The following is an 18,207-nucleotide window of genomic DNA, read 5'->3' as shown; positions in this document are numbered from 1 at the left end:
ATGCATTCTTTCTAAGTTAGTCCATCCAGTTATGACGACGCACAATTGGCCCAGCGTCGTCCAGGGTAGGGGAGGGAATGGCCGGTAGGGATGTAGCTCAGTTGATAGAGCATGGCGTTTGCAACGCCAGGGTTGTGGGTTTGATTCCCACGGGGGGGGCAGTATAAAAAATATGTATTCACTAACTGTAAGTCGCTCTGGATAAGAGCGTCTGCTAAATGACTAAAAAAAAAAAAAAAAAAAAAAAAAAAATAGATCCCCACAGAATCCAACACATGGAAATGTGTTCAGCGTGTGTGTGTGTGTGTGTGTCCAGTGTGTGTGTCCTGTGTGTGTTCAATGTGTGTGTGTCCAGTGTGTGTCTGTCCAGTGTGTGTGTGTCCTGTGTGTGTCCAGTGTGTGTGTGTGTGTGTGTGTGTGTATCCTGCGTGTGTTTGTCCAGTGTGTGTGTGTGTCCAGTGTGTGTGTGTGTGAGTCCATTGTGTGTGTGTGTGTCCAGTGTGTGTGTGTCATGCGTGTGTGTGTGTGTTCAGTGTGTGTGTGCCCAGTTTGTGTTTTCAGTGTGTGTGTCCAGTGCGTGTGTTCAGTGTGTGTGTGTTCAGTGTGTGTTCAGTGTGTGTGTGTGTGATTGTGTGTTCAGTGTGTGTGTGTGTGTGTCCAGTGTGTGTGTCCAGTGTGTGTGTGTTCAGTGTGTGTATGTCCAATGTGTATGTAGGTGTGTGTCCAGTGTGTGTGTGTTTGTGTCCAGTGTGTGTGTGTGTGTGTGTGTGTCCAGTGTGTGTTCAGTGTGTGTGTGTCCAGTGTGTGTGTGTGTGTGTCCTTGGTGTGTGTGTGTGTGTCCTGTGTGTGTGTGTGTCCAGTGTGTGTGTGTTTGTGTCCAGTGTGTGTGTGTGTGTGTGTGTCCAGTGTGTGTGTGTGTGTCCAGTGTGTGTATGTCTAGTGTGTGTGTGTCCAGTGTGTGTGTATCCAGTGTGTGTTTGTGTCCAGTGTGGGTATGTCTAGTGTGTGTGTGTATCCAGTGTGTATGTGTGCAGAGTGTATGTGTGTGTCCTGTGTGTGTGTGTGTCCATTGGGTGTGTGTGTGTCCAGTGTGTGTGTGTGTTTGTGTCATGTGTGTGTGTATCCAGTGTGTGTGTGTCATGTGTGTGTGTGTGTTCAGTGTGTGTGTGCCCAGTTTGTGTGTTCAGTGTGTGTGTGTCCAGTGTGTGTGTTCAGTGTGTGTGTGTTCAGTGTGTGTCCAGTGTGTGTGTGTGATTGTGTGTTCAGTGTGTGTGTTAAGTGTGTGTGTGTGTGTTTTCAGTGTGTTTGTTCAGTGTGTGTGTGTGTGTGTCCAGTGTGTGTGTGTTCAGTGTGTGTGTGTTCAGTGTGTGTGTGTGTGTCCAATGTGTATGTATGTGTGTGTCCAGTGTGTGTGTGTGGATGCGTGTCCAGTGTGTGTGTGTGTTCAGTGTGTGTGTGTGCGTGTGTGTAAAGTGTGTGTGTGTGTGTGTGTGTGTTTGTGTCCAGTGTGTGTGTGTTCAGTATGTGTATCCAGTGTGTGTGTGTGTGTCCAGTGTGTGTGTGTGTCCAGTGTGTATGTGTCCAGTGTGTGTGTTTGTGTGTGTATCCAGGGTGTGTGTGTCCAGTGTGTGTGTGTGTGTGTGTGTGTCCAGTTTGTGTGTGTGTGTCAGTGTTACCATGGTTATTATTTACAGGGACACTGAGGAGTCAACCCAAACCCCAAACCCTGGATAGAGGGGCTCAGTGAATGTGGAGTGGAATGTGTACAGGTGGGTCAGTGTGTCAGAGGAGACTCTGTAGAAGGACAGAGTGCCGGCTGGCCAGTCCAGATACACTCCTACTCTGTGGGAGCTGGAGGGGGGGATGTCTATGGTAGTGGACTTATCATTGTGCCTGGTAGAGTAACTGTAGTCAAAGCAGATCAGACTCCAGGACTTGTCATTACATCCAATCCCACATTCATCACCTTCTCCTCTCCTGCTGATTCCTTTATATGTCACTCCTATACCAGCTCCACCCCCACTCCACTCTACCTCCCAGTAACAGCGCCCAGTCAGACCCTCTCTACACAGCACCTGTCCACAGCCCTCAAATCTCTCTGGGTGATCAGGATACGGCTGCTCCTCACCCCTCCTATATGTCACCTTTCTGTTCTCCTCAGACAGAGAGAGGAGTCTGTCTACTGTGTTTGGGTCCAGTGTGAGATCACAGACATCTGATGGATGAAACCAGACACAATATTACAAATCATCATCATCCTGAACACACACACCCTGAACATACACAGAAACACACACATCCTGAACACACACACACACACAAACATACACATCCGGAACAAACACACACACACAAACACACACATCCTGAACACACACACACACACACAAACATACACATCCTGAACAAACACACACACACAAACACACACATCCTGAACAAACACAAACACACACACACACACACAAACACACTGGATACACACTCACACCTGTATGCATGAACACACAAACCCTGAACACACACACCCTGAACACACACACACCTTCATGCATGCACACTTATTCCCATTAATTACACACACACACACACACACACACACACACACACACACACACACACACACACACACACATCCTGAACACACACACACACACACACACACACACATTTCTAATATAACACGAACACGCCACACACATACACAGACACACATATTGTCAAAGCAACTCTTTGTAAACTTTGGTGTCCCTGATTTGTGCTTCTGTAGAACTACAGCTGATATTTAATATGACCAAGTAAGTAATGATTCTGGTCTTTGACTTTGACTTCACTTGAATTAAGACTTATTCTTAGTCATATTCTTCACAGCAGTCAACACTCACATTTTCTAAGTCCAGGTTTAATTGTGTTCTCTCCACCATGTTCCACACTGTAGCGGTAAGCAGAAGAACAGACAGTCATTGAGGGATACACCTGAACTCACACACACACACACACACACACACTGGACACACATACACACTGGACACACACACACACAGACACACACACACACACACACACTGGACCCACACACACACACACTGGACCCACACACACACACTGGACCCACACACACACACACACACACACACACACTGGACCCACACACACACACACACACACACACACACACACACACACACACACACACACACACACACACACACACACACACACACACACACACACACACACACACACACACACACACACACACAGTCTTTATATAACTTAGTCCAAGTGGTGGTCAGAATGTTTGTCTTAACTAGCCTGATAACTCCAACATGTCTGATATGAACATTGACATAAACCCTCTACATACTTGAGTTTCTCCAGTCTGCAGTGTGGATCCTCCAGTCCAGCAGAGAGCAGTCTGACTCCTGAGTCTCCTGGGTGATTGTAGCTCAGGTCCAGCTCTCTCAGGTGTGAGGGGTTTGACTTCAGAGCTGAAACCAGAGAAGCACAGCCTTCCTCTGTGACTAGACAGCCTGACAGCCTGCAAAGAGTCAAATCATATTAAAATCACACTGTTATTCTTTGGTGGTGAAAATAGTGGCAGTATATTTTTTCTACATATTAAGATATATCAGTGTCCTGAAACCTGCCATATCTATTCATAAATTAATGTATCATTATTAGAAATGACAAATTATTTAAAGTATTGCTTGTAGATAGAAAAATGTATAGTACAAATATTTGAGTAGATTAACCAGACCAGATTAAAAAGCAGTATCAGTCAAAAGACAGACAGTGAGGTATCAGATTTAGATTGTATTGAGTTTATAGTCCACTCCATATGTATTTTGACAGTGAAGCTAACATTTTAAATGTGGCTCTATACTCCAGCATTTTGGATTTCAGATCAGATGTGTCATATGAGGTGACAGTATATAATGTCACCTTTTATTTGAGGGTATTTTAATACATATCTGTTTCACCGTTTAGAAATAAAAGCCCTTTATGTATCTAGTCCCCCTTTTTCAAGAAGTCAAGTATTCTGACCAATTAACTTATAGTGTATTAAAGTAGTCAAAAGTTTAGTATTTGGTCCCATATTCTTTTAATGCAATGACTAAATCAAGCCTGTGACTGCCATGATTGTGTCACGATCGTCTAAGGAGGAGGACCAAGGCGCAGCGTTGAAGGCAAACATATTCTTTATTTGTGAACAACCGAACAAAACAATAAACGATAACGTGATGTCCACGGTCTAACACAAAACCACACTGGAACAAAAACCCACAAACACAAAGGGAAAGACACAGTTTAAATATGGCTCCCAATCAGAGACAACCAGCACCAGCTGACACTCGTTGCCTATGATTGGGAGTCACTCAGGCCAACATAGAAATACAAACATAGAACTACACACCCTGGCTCAACATAACAGTGTCCCCAGAGCCAGGGCGTGACAGATTGAGAAAAATCATGAATGAATCATGAATAATTATGAGTGAGAAAGTTACAGAGGCTACAACAAAACATGCTAACCTCTCACCATTAACATCAAATAAAAGGTGACATTATGTACTGTTGCCTAATATGAAACATTTTATCTGAAATCCAAAATGCTGGAGCATAGCACCAAATGTAAAACTGTAAGCTTCACTGTCCAAACACATATGGTGTGGACTATGTGTGCCTGGTAAACACATGTGGATCTGGTGAACAGTTATCACTTGTTGACCAACTACATGAATACTGACCTCAGAGTCTCCAGTTTACAGTGGGGATTCCCCAGTCCAGCAGAGAGCAGCTTCACTCCTGAATCTTTCAGGTCATTGTTACTCAGATCCAGCTCTCTCAGGTGTGAGGGGTTTGACTTCAGAGCTGAGACAAGAGAATCACAGCCTTCCTCTGTGACTAGACAGCCTGACAGCCTGCAAAGAGTCAAATCATATTAAAACCACACTGCTATTCTTTGGTGGTGAAAATTGTGGTAGTATATTTTACAACATATTCAGATATATCAGTGTCCTGAAACCTGCCATATCCATTCATAAATGAATGTATCATTATTAGAAATGATCATAATATTGCTTGTAGAGAGAAACATGTATAGTACAAATATTTGAGTTGACTGACCAGAGCAGTTTAAAAAGCAGTATCAGTCAAAAGACAGACAGTGAGGTATCAGATTTACCGTATTTTCCGCACTATAAGGCGCACCGGAGTATAAGCCGCAGCAGCTAAATTGAATGATGTGTACATATATAAGACGCACTGGACTATAAGCCGCAGGTGTTTTAATGTTTAATTACCATATGTAAGGGTTCGTGCACAGAGGGGATTGTCGGGAGAGAGATGGCTGCTTGAGGAAGCTCCCATTTATTAACATTTCAACAAACAAGTTGCATATTTGCATAACGTATTCCAGCAAAATTAGTTAATAGCGTCACAATCATTTAACCACTTAACTTTGGTTATTTTTGAAAAACCTTGAAAAACTGTGCACATCTTTGAATATTTATCTACATTATAGCCTACAGTAGTACCATAACAAAAAACAAAGCTTACAGCGCTTGACGAGGCAATATCAATGGCTAAATTAAATGTGTTTTTTTTAAAAGTGCAAAATAAAGTGCCTGTAACACGACAGTAAGCGCGTAAACCTAAAGTTGCAGCAACACGGCTGCTTAAAATATACGGTAATCAGCCTACCAGAAAAGTCATTAATTCTCGTCTTCATCTTTTAGGCTAAGGTGCAGTACACGGCTGTAACCAGAAAAGTCAAGTCATTAATCCTCATCTCCGTCTTCTTCCTGCGTACTAAAACCACCAAAGTCCTCATCTTCAGTGTCGGAAACGAACAGGCTCAGGGTGGCTTCGTCAGCCACTCTCCTCTCTCCTTCGTTGACGCTCTCAAAACCAACGAACTCCTCTTCGTCACTGTCGGAATCAAACAGCCTCTGAAGGGCCTCAGCTGTGGCGACGTCCTCCTCTTCATCACGCAGCAGTCCAGTCTTTCGGAACCCGTTAATGATCGTGGATGTTTTGACACTCCTCCACGCTATCAGGATCCACTCGCAAACTTGAGCGAAAGTTGCTTTTCGCATGCGACCAGTTTTGGTGAATGATTTATCGCCGCTAGTCATCCACGCCTCCCACTGAACGCTTAGTGCCACTTTGAACGCACGATTGACACTGATGTCGAGTGGCTGCAGATTCTTCGTTGTGCCCCCAGGAATCACAGCTGGAATCGAGTTTGTGCTCTTGATGGCTGCTTTCACATAATCCGTTATATGGGCCCTCATGCTGTCCAAAACGAGCAAAGCTTTTTTTTGGCGAAAGAATCCTCCAGGGCGCTTGACGTAGCACTCATTCAGCCACTCATTCAGCCACTCATTCAGCCACTCATTCAGCCACTCATTCATTACGCTTTCCATCATCCACCCTTTCTTGTTGACTTTAAAGGAAATGCCGTTCAGGATCTTTTCTTTTGGCATTGTAATCCGCTTAAAAATCACCATTGGCAGAAGCTTTAATCCAGATGCTGTGCAGCCAAGAACACAAGTGAAATTCGTTCTCTCGTGGCCAGTGGTTCTCAACGTGATGGACGATTCACCTTTCTTGTTAACAGTCCTAGTGAGAGGCAGGTCAAACGTCAAAGGCACTTCATCCATATTTATGATCTGGTCCGGTCCGATGGAATATTCCTCTATCATTCTTTGTGTGAATTCGCTGAAGTTTGTTATTTTTTCCTGGTAGTCGGGAGGGATTTGCTGACACACAGTCGTCCGCGCCCTGATGGAGAGTCCCTTTCGTCTCATAAATCTGAAACACCAGGATGGTCCACCTCTAAAATTTTCAATTTTCATTTCGGTGGCGACTGTTTCAGCTTTCAGTCGGATCTGCACGGTGGAAACACCTCGGCCGTCTGCTCTCTGTGTGTTCACCCAATCTTCAAGAAAGTCTTCAAGTTCGGGCCATCTGCTTTTATTACCTCTGAAAGCTTTTTTTGACTTTTTGCATTGAGACAGTTCTTCCCGCTGGCGTCTCCAACGTCTCACCATTGACTCATTGATGCCAAGGCTACATGCAGCAGCTCTATTTCCTTCTTTTATAGCCAGATTGACTGCCTTTAACTTAAAAGCTGCATCATATGCATTTCTACGTTTGTTTTCCATAATGAGGGTTTGTGCATGAAAACTTCCTTTGCACAAACTGTCTCGCTCTCGTAATGTCTGTCTGTCTTGCTCTCGTTCAGTCTCTCGTTCTGTCTCTCGTTCTGTCTCTCGTACCACTCTCGGTTCCACTTTTACTTTTGCGCGCTACCTGTCTCACTCTTTTCCGGCCTCCAGCTTTTCCTGCTGGAGCCCGCCGCTTAAAGGTGGGGGGCGCGGACCGGTCATAGAGCCCAAAGAGTTAAAGTTGGTGGACTGTAACCTGTAAAATCCATAGATTTAGGAGGTCTTCTAGTGGCCGTTAGCTGTAAAAATCCATAGATTAGCCGCACCGTTATATAAACCGCAGGGGTCGAAAAATTGGAAAAAAGGCACGGCTTATAGTCCGAAAATTACGGTAGATTGTATTGAGTATATAGTCCACACCATATCTATTTTGACAGTGAAGCTAACATTTTAAATGTGGCTCTATACACCAGCATTTTGGATTTGAGATCAAATGTTTCATATGAGGTGACAGTATATAATGTCACCTATTATTTGAGGGTATTTGAATACATATCTGTTTCACCATTTAGAAATGAAAGCACTTTATGTATCTAGTCCCCCACTTTTGAAGAAGTCATACATATTTTGATAAATTCACTCATAATGTATTAAAGTAGTCAAAAGTTTAGTATTTGGTCCCAAACTCGTTGGTTGCATTTGCAGTTTGTTTTGGTTGTGTTTTGGGTTATGTTTTGCCCGATAGTAACTGAATGGTGGATGATGACTGGAGTAATTTTCTGTCTAAGTGAGTAGATAACATGTTTCTAAACACTACTAAATTAATCCTGATGATGCCATGATTAAGAATAATCATGAATGAATCATGAATAATAATGAGTGAGAATGTTACAGAGGCTACAACAAAACATGCTAACCTCTAACCATTACCAATAACAGAGGGGGTATGATCCTTGTTCCTCTGTAACTTTCTCATTCATCATTATTCACGATTCATTCATGATTATTCATAATCATGGTAGCATCCACATGAATGTAGAAGTGTTCAGAAACATCTTCTATTCTTACTGACAATACAAGTGAAGTGACTCCAAAATGACAGGACATTATTCACCATTCAGTTTCTATTGGGAAAAACATAATCCAAAACACAACCAAGACAAACTGCAAATGCATTAAACCAGTTTGTAGAATCACAAGCTTGATGTAATCACTGCAGGTAAGGAATATGGGACCAAATACTAAACTTATGACTACTTTAATACAATATAAGTGAATATGTCCAAATTATTACGACTTTTTCAAATGGGAGAAATAGATACATAAAGTGCTTTCATTTCAAAACAGTAACACAGATATGTATGAATACCCTAAAATAAAAGCTGACATTCTGTACTGTTGCCTAATATGAAACATTATATCTGAAATCCAAAATGCTGGAGCATAGCACCAAATTTAAAACTGTAAGCTTCACTGTCCAAACACATATGGTGTGGACTATGTGTGCCTGGTAAACACATGTGGATCTGGTGAACAGTTATCACTTGTTGACCAACTACAGGAATACTGACCTCAGAGTCTCCAGTTTACAGTGGGGATTCCCCAGGACAGCAGAGAGCAGCTTCACTCCTGAATCCTTCAGGTCATTGTTACTCAGATCCAGCTCTCTCAGGTGTGAGGGGTTTGACTTCAGAGCTGAGACCAGAGAAGCACAGCCTTCCTCTGTGACTAGACAGCCTGACAGCCTGCAAAGAGTCAAATCATATTAAAACCACACTGCAATTCTTTGGTGGTGAAAATATATTTTTTCAACATTTTCAGATACATCAGAGTCCTGAAACCTGCCATATCTATTCATATATGTATATATACACACTCCTACTAGTCGAGAGTTTGGACACACCTACACATTCAAGGGTTTTTCTTTATTTTTACTATTTTTTACATTGTGGAATATTAGTGAAGACATCAAAACTATGAAATAACACATATGGAATCATGTAGTAACCAAAAAAGGGTTTAACAAATCAAAATATATTTTAGATTTTAGATTCTTCAAATAGCCACCCTTTGCCTTGATGACAGCTTTGCACACTCTTGCCATTCTCTCAACCAGCTTCATGAGGTAGTCACCTGGAATTCATTTCAATTAACAGGTGTGCCTTCTTAAAAGTTAATTTGTGGAATTTCTTTCCTTCTTAATGCGTTTGAGCCAATCAGTTGTGTTGTGACAAGGTAGGGGGGGTATACAGAAGATAGCCCTATTTGGTAAAAGACCAAGTCCATTTATGGCAAGAACTGCTCAAATAAGCAAAGAGAAATGACAGTCCATCATTACCTTAAGACATGATGGTCAGTCAATACGGAACATTTCAAGAACTTTTAAAGTTTCTTCAAGTGCAGTCGTTAAAAATATCAAGCACTATGATGAAACTAGCTCTCATGAGGACCGCCACAGGAATGGAAGACCCAAAGTTACCTCTGCTGCAGAGGATAAGTTCATCAGAGTTACCAGCCTCAGAAATTGCAGCCCAAATAAATTATTCACAGAGTTCAAGTCACAGACACAGCTCAACATCAACTGTTCAGAGGTGACTGTGTGAATCAGGCTTTCATGGTCGAATTGCTGCAAAGAAACCACTACAAAAGGACCCCAATAATAAGAAGAGACTTGCTTGGGCCAAGAATCACGAGTAATGGACATTACACAGGTGGACATTTGTCCTTTGGCCTGGAGTCCAAATTTGAGATTTTTGGTTCCAACCGCCGTGTCTTTGTGAGAAGCGGTGTGGGTGAACGGATGATCTCGGCATGTGTAGTTCCCACCGTAAAGCATGGAGGAGGAGGTGTTATGGTGTGGGGGTGCTTTGCTGGTGACACTGTCTGTGATTTATTTAGAATTCAAGGCACACTTAACCAGCATGGCTACCACAGCATTCTGCAGCGATACGCCATCCCATCTGGTTTGGGCTTAGTGAGACTATCATTTGTTTTTCAACAGGACAATGACCCAACACACTTCCAGACTGTGTAAGGAGAGGGATTGAGTGCTGCATCAGATGACCTGACCTCCATAATCACCCGACCTCAACCCAATTGAGATGGTTTGGGATGAGTCGGACGGCAGAGTGAAGGAAAAGCAGCCAACAAGTGCTCAGCATATGTGGGAACTCCTTCAAGACTGTTGGAAAAGCATTCCAGGTGAAGCTGGTTGAGAGAATGCCAAGAGTGTGCAAAACTGTCATCAAGACAAAGGGTGGCTATTTGAAGAATTTCAAATATAAAATATATTTTCATTTGTTTAACACTTTTTTGGTTACTACATTATTCCATATTTGTTATTCCATAGTTTTGATGTCTTCACTATTATTCTACAATGGAAAAAATTAAGACAAACCCTTGAATGAGTAGGTGTGTCCAAACTTTTGACTGGTACTGTATATACATGAATTAATGTATCATTATTAACAGTAGATAACATGTTTCTAAACACTACTAAATTAATCATTGTGTGTGTGTGTGTGTGTGTGTGTGTGTCCAATGAGTGTGTGTTCATTGAGTGATACAGGAATACTGACCTCAGAGTCTCCAGTTTACAGTGGGGATTCCCCAGGACAGCAGAGAGCAGCTTCACTCCTGTATCCTTCATGACATTGTTACTCAGATCCAGCTCTCTCAGGTGTGAGGGGTTTGACTTCAGAGCTGATACCAGAGAAGCACAGCCTTTCTCTGTGAGTCCACAGAATGACAGCCTGCAAAGACATCATCATGATTTCACAAACACACTGTTAATTTAACACCAGTAGTGTAGAAGGACAATGGCAGATGCATTTGGTTTATTCTCTTAAACAACATATAGATTAATCTTCCGTCTCCTAGAATTGTATGGTCATATTGTTATACTAATGTGAACATCAATGCATTGATTCAGTAAGTTTTTCAATATAATATAATATATTATATACATATTATAATATATATTATTCTCTAAACTGAATATTTCTTCCTGATGATTAGTACTTAAATGTCATTTTATGTACTCACAGAGCAGCTCTGGAGGCTTTGACCACTGGCAGCAGCCTCAGAAGACCTTCCTCTGAGCTGGAGAATTTATTCAGGTCAAACACATCCAGCTCCTTTTCTGAAGTCAGCAACACAAAGACCAGAGCTGACCACTGTGCAGGTGACAGTTCTTCTTCTGAGAGACTTCCTGATCTCAGGTATCTTTGGATCTCCTCCACTAGAGAATGGTCATTCAGTTCATTCAGACAGTGGAACAGATTGATGCACCTCTCTGGAGAGGGATTCTTCCTGATCTTCTCCTTGATGTACTTGACTGTTTCTTCATGGCTCTGTGAGCTGCTTCTTGTCTTTGTCAGTAGACCTCGTAAGTGCTTCTGATTGGACTCCAGTGAGAGGCCCAGAAGGAAGCGGAGGAACAGGTCCAGGTTTCCTGTCTCACTTTGTAAGGCTTTATCCACAGCACTCTTGTAGACACTAACTTCAGTAACTTGAGGTTCGGCCATTAGATTCTCATTGTTGTTGATGAATGAGAGGAACACATATACAGCAGCCAGAAACTCCTGAATGCTCAGATGCACGAAGCAGTACACCTTGTCCTGGTACAGCCCACATTCCTCTTTAAAGATCTGTGTGCACAATCCTGAGTACACTGAGGCTTCATTGACATCAATGCCAGCCTCTTTCAGGTCTTCTTCATAGAAAATCAGATTGCCATTCACAAGCTGTTGAAAAGCCAGTTTTCCCAGTGAAAGAATGCTCTCTTTATTCCAGTGTGGACCTGTCTCTTCTTTCCCAAGATACTTTTCATTCTTCTGTTTGGTATGAAACACCACAAGGTGTGAGTACATCTCAGTCAGAGTCTTGGGCATCTCTTCGCTCTTATGTTTCAGCATGTGTTCAAGGACTATTGCAGAAATCCAACAGAAGACTGGAATATGGCACATGATGTGGAGGCTCCTTGATGTCTTTATGTGTGAGATGACTCTGCTGGCCAGGTCCTCATCACTGAATCTCTTCCTGAAGTACTCCTCCTTCTGTGGGTCATTGAACCCTCGTACCTCTGTCACCTGGTCAACACACACTGAAGGGATCTTATTGGCTGCTGCAGGTCGGGTAGTTATCCAGAGGAGAGCAGAGGGAAGCAGATTTCCCTTGATGAGATTTGTCAGCAGAACATCCACTGAGGTTGACTTTGTGACGTCACAACATATCTTGTTCTTCTGGAAGTCTAGGGGCAGTCGGCACTCATCCAGACCATCAAAGATGAACAGAACTTTGTACTTGTCGTAGTTGGAGATTCTTGATTCTTTGGTTTCCATTGAGAAGTGATTGAGAAGTTCAATCAAAGTGTGTTTTTTCTTTTTCATCAAATTCAGCTGCCGAAAAGGGAATGAAAATACAAATTGGACATCCTGATTTGCTTTTCCTTCAGCCCAGTCCAGAATGAACTTCTGCACAGAGACTGTTTTTCCAATGCCAGCGACTCCCTTTGTCAGCACAGTTCTGGTAAGTTTGTCTTGTCCAGTTAAGGGTCTGAAGATGTCGTTACATTTGATTGCAGTCTCTGGTCTTGCTTGTTTCCTGGTTGTTGTCTCAATCTGTCTCAGCTCATGTTCATTATTGACCTCTCCTGTTCCACCCTCTGTGATGTAGAGCTCTGTGTAGATCTTATTGAGAAGTGTTGGGTTTCCTTGTTTAGCGATCCCCTCAAATACACATTGAAACTTCTTCTTTAGATTAGATTTGAGTTCACGTTGGCAAATCACAGCAAGCTCATCAGAATCTAGAAATAACACAGAGGATATTAATATTACACCTGTTTTAAAGCCTACTGTTTTGTAAGACTGTCTTATAAAGTTTAAATTATATTAATTTATTCTCTTAACTGTCTGTATAAATCTGTAAATGTTTTCATAATGCATTACACACTGGTGTGACTGATTTATATCATTATTGGTATTATTGATGGCATTAATAATGTTGTCTCTCTCTCTCTCTCTCTCTCTCTCTCTCTCTCTCTCTCTCTCTCTCTCTCTCTCTCTCTCTCTCTCTCTCTCTCTCTCTCTCTCTCTCTCTCTCTCTCTCTCTCTCTCTCTCTCTCTCTCTCTCTCTCTCTCTCTCTCTCTCTCTCTCTCTGTCTAAATGAATCCACACAACACATCCCTGCTGCTACTTGATGAGGTCACTAGGTGTTGTATTAAGGCTGCTACAATATCTTTGAGTTACACAGCTACTTTAGCTGTACTTTAGCTACAGCTTTTAAATGTTCTAAAACAGCATTCAACATGAGGCAGACAGCTCTTACTTTTCTCCAGTGTGTCAGCAAGCTCCTTCTGGTTCATTTTCCTCAGGACGTGCAGTGTGATCTTCAGAGCCCCCTCTCTGGCACTGCTCTCCTGCTTCTCATCTTCAGCATCCACCACTTCCTTATCCTGCTTCTGACTCTCAAAGCTTTCTGGGAGTTCTGGACTAAGAATCCTCTTGAACATCTTCAGCTCCTTCTTCAAAAATGTCATAATATTCTCTTCAAGCAACTGAAATAAATCAAGTAAATAAGTTAAGCAAGAGACTAAATGCTTTCTCATTAACATTTGATTGACAGATCAGCTTTACTTGAGGTAAACAAAAACAAATGTACATAACAGGACCACATACACTGAATATGGAGGCCAGGTGTGTTTGATGACTCTGGGAAGACTGACCACTGAGAATATCTGACTCTGATCTCTGATGTTGGCTTCTGTGGACAAAATATCACACACACACACACACACACACACACACACACACAAACACACACACACACACACACACACAGAGGGAATGTAGTGTTTGTTTAATATTGTTTCAGGACTATGAAAATGGAAAAAAGGATTAGCCTATGGATTATGAAAACAACAAAAATAAATGGGAAAATGGGAGAGGAGAAATGACTAGAGACAGTGTTGTTTAACTCACTGACCGTGACCCATGAGTTCTTATTACCTTTGTTTAGTAGAAAAGTATCCCTCTCTAAACCATATAGGACGACCCATAGACTTGTCACTCTTCATGGACGCACAGCTGGGTACAGGGGAGGCTGGTCTCTCCTGCTTGATTGGGCTTCAACACAACAGAGTCAAACATTACGTCTCTCATCTACTCTGAGCTCAGATGGGGAAACAAGAGTTTCATTCCAAAACGCTACATATCCATTTTCAGAAATGTTGGTAAATTAGCTTTTATTGTTTAAAGAAATTATGAAAGAGATTGGTGTGTTTTTTCACTAGCTAATCATGGTATGCGATTGTTCGATGACAGACATGTATTTGTTTAAAATCCATCACTTGATGGTTTCATTTCAGAGACAAATAATGTGTTTCTTTTGTAAAATGCTATATATCTGCCTCACTCTCAGAGAAATCAGTAGTATTGCTAGGTTTTACACAGTAATAAATGTAACAAATAACTACATTTGTAATAAAGTACTGTACACATGTACAACATTAAATACAGTAATATGAGATCTGTATGTAAAACATTTACATTTGACATTTTAGTCATTTAGCAGATGTTCTTATCCAGGACTGGTTTCCCAAAAGCATCTTAAGGCTAAGTTCATCGTTAGAATCTTCCTAGGAGCATCATAGATGCTTTTTTGCCCTTCCGCATGACTTTATACACAGAAGATCTCCAGTAAACATAGAATCACATGGTTTATCCGTCTCTTTGTGACCGCAGATAAATTCAGAACAAAGTTGAGTACAAATACAAAGTTGCCAATGTCTTTGCAATTGATTCAAACGAGGGACGTATACAAATTTGTTTCAAATGAAAACCGTGATGACTGCACTAAAATATAAACAGTAGGCTATAGGCCTATTTCAATCATATTGAAATATATTTCATGTTCAATTAATTGAGTTATATTTTGCTACTTGTAGACTAGGGTCTGTAATTTGTCTCAATATATTTCATGATGTGTAGCCTAACATGTGCCCAATGATGTGCCAAATCTGTGATTTAGAATAAGCCGCCTCAATATTTGCAGCCGTAGGTGGTAATATCTCTCTAGGAGCTGATCTGTCATCAGTATTGTGAACTAATTATAAGGAACGATTTGAATGGAGAAAACTGATCCGAGAGCAGCGCTCCCCTTCTTTCGATCCTATCAGTATCGATACATGCTCCACCGGACGTGATACCTTGTCATTCTGCTGATCCAGTTTCTGCTATGGAACTCTGACCTGTTCACCGGACGTGCGACCTTGTCCCGAACCTGCTGTCTCGACCTGTGAATGCTCGGCTATGAAAAGCCAACTGACATTTACTCCTGAGGTGCTGACGTGTTGCACCCTCTATAACCACAGTGATTATTATTTGACCCTGTTGGTCATCTATGAACATTTGAAAATCTTGAAGAACGATCTGGCCTTAATGGCCATATCCTCTTATAATCTCCTCCCAGCACAGCCAGAAGAGGACTGGCCACCCCTCAGAGCCTGGTTCCTCTCTAGGTTTCTTCCTAGGTTCCTGCCTTTCTAGGGAGTTTTTCCTAGCCACCGTGCTTCTACATCTGCATTGCTTGCTCTTTGGGGTTTTAGACTGGGTTTCTATATAAGCACTTTGTGACAACTGCCGGTGTAAAAAAATGTCTTCTGGGAGTTTGAGAAGTCAATGAGAGGTAAAAATGACTTCCTTAGTTGTTAATTTGGAAAATGTCTTAAGTAGTTTACAAACTGACACATTTTCATGTTAGTCAAAAACAACTTTATATCGAAGGAGTGCCTTTGATTTGACGGCCTGCACATGTGCAGTTCGGCACAAGACGACCATTAGACCCAATGACGTATTTCTGCGCATGAGCTTCAAATCAAATCAAATTGTATTTCTCACATGCGCCGAATACAACAGTGGTACACTTTACCGTGAAATGCTTACTTACGAGTCCTTTCCCAACAATGCAGAGTTAAAAAGTCACAAAAATTAGCTAAATAAAAAAGGAAATAGTAACATAATAAAATAATAATAATGAGGCTATAAGGAGTACCAGTACTGAGTCAATGTGCAGGGGTACCAGGAAGTTGAGGTAATAACTAGACTATATACAAGGAGTACCAGTACTGAGTCAATGTCCAGGGGTACCAGGAAGTTGAGATAATAACTAGACTATATATAAGGAGTACCAGTACTGAGTCAATGTCCAGGGGTACCAGGTAGTTGAGGTAATAACTAGACTATATATAAGGAGTACCAGTACTGAGTCAACGTGCAGGGGTACCAGGTAGTTGAGTTAATTGAGATAATATGTACATGTAGGTAGGGGTAAAAGTGACTAGGCAATTAGGAGAGAGATTACATCTCCTCATCCAGGGAGTGCACACACACTCACTGACAGACACACACACACACACACACACACACACACACACACACACACACACACACACACACACACACACACACACACACACACACACACACACACACACACACACACACACACACACACACACACACACACACACAGGGAGGGAATGTTGTGTTAGTTTAATATTGTTTCAGGACTATGAAAATGGAAAAAAGGTTTAGCCTATGGATTATGAAAACAACAAAAATAAATGGGAAAATGGGAGAGGAGAAATGACTAGAGACAGTGTTGTTTAACTCACTGACCATCACCCATGAGTTCTTCTTACCTTTGTTCAGTAGAAAAGTCTCCCTCTCTAAACCCTAAAGGTTGAACCATAGACCGGTCACTCTTCATGGACACACAGCTGGGTACAGGGGAGGCTGGTCTCTCCTGCTTGATTGGACTTCAATACAACAGAGACAAACATTACATCTCTCATCTACTCTGAGCTCAGATGGAGAAACATAAGAAGAGTTTCATTCCAAAACGCTATATATCCATTTTCAGAAATGTTGGTCAATTCACTTTTATTGTTTAAAGAAATGATTAAACCACTACAAGGCTTTATAAAGGTGTCTAAAGTGTGTAATTTCCACTTTAAAATGTCAGACTTGATTTTCCCTGATGAAAAATTTATCAAACCCTTCAGAAAATATCCCTTAATTATAATCCACCGAAAAATGCACATTTGCTGTTGCTGCAGGATTATTTTCCTGCTGTGAGAAACTGGGTCAAATTAAGATATGGCATCTGTAAATGCATTCATCTTAAGGTAGCTAGGTGAGACAACCACGTATCACAGTCAAATATACAGGATACAAACATTACATTCCAGCTAAACAATGGTTTTAAATCACATCTCAAATATACAATAGTTATATTGAAGGTACCCATTAGTAATCATTTCTGATGAAAAAACACAAATGTGATTTTCTTTTCTCCTATATAGCATATCCTAATATAAATTCTTAAACAATTTTGTCATCTCACGTCTTAGTTTTGGTGTCATGTCCCCCAGAGAGACTCATTTTAGAGGCAGGGCCCCCCTCCTCTCTCTCCCCAGAGAGACTCATTTTAGAGGCAGGGCCCCCCTCCTCTCTCTCTCCAGAGAGACTCCTTTTAGAGGCAGGGCCCCCCTCCTCTCTCTCTCCAGAGAGACTCCTTTTAGAGGCAGGGCCCCCCTCCTCTCTCTCCCCTGAGAGACTCCTTTTAGAGCACTGACCCCTAAACAGAGATCCAGCATGTTGGTTACGGTTAACACAGTGTTCTCTTTTATTCATTATCTCTCAGAAATAAAACATTAAGTAACAGACACATCCAAACAGTCAGGTTATTTAATGGAATGACTTTTTCTAGCCCAATGACTCCGCCAAACCCACCCACAAGGCCTGACAACTAGGCCAAAACATAGCCCCTGATAGGCCTACATCTTATTTCAGACAGCCTCCAGTAGCCTGGGCAACATGTAGGCAAGATGTAAGCTGAATGATTTAGCAGCTTGCTTAGTTCAAATTGACAGATTCATTTATTTAACATGAATAGCAAGACGATGTTGAGGTAGGAAGTGCTTCTGTTGCCCAGTAGCCTGCTGGAATAGGCTACTGAGGATGGGGTCGT

The 18,207-nt window shown here is 41.8% G+C and overlaps 1 protein-coding gene across 1 annotated transcript; it reads right to left on the bottom strand.

The window, feature by feature from the left end:
- Positions 1-254: 254 nt before the first annotated feature.
- Positions 255-17,697, bottom strand: LOC311124570 (NACHT, LRR and PYD domains-containing protein 12-like). The gene is made up of 11 exons (XM_084198688.1): positions 16,877-17,697; positions 14,184-14,300; positions 13,854-13,938; positions 13,504-13,732; positions 11,220-12,981; positions 10,555-10,927; positions 8,747-8,916; positions 4,752-4,925; positions 3,368-3,541; positions 2,886-2,932; positions 255-2,215 (listed from the first exon to the last, which is right to left on the bottom strand). The coding sequence occupies exons 1-11, from the start codon at positions 16,942-16,944 to the stop codon at positions 1,689-1,691; spliced, it is 3,726 nt and encodes a 1,241-aa protein (XP_084054814.1). The 5' UTR covers positions 16,945-17,697; the 3' UTR covers positions 255-1,688.
- Positions 17,698-18,207: the final 510 nt, after the last annotated feature.

Source organism: Coregonus lavaretus, assembly GCF_964263955.1.
Source record: "Coregonus lavaretus genome assembly, contig: HAP1_SCAFFOLD_3204, whole genome shotgun sequence".
NCBI classification, from domain to species: Eukaryota; Metazoa; Chordata; class Actinopteri; order Salmoniformes; family Salmonidae; genus Coregonus; species Coregonus lavaretus.
The sequence above is the reverse complement of the archived record's forward strand: the minus strand, read 5'-3'. Positions and strand labels throughout refer to the sequence as shown.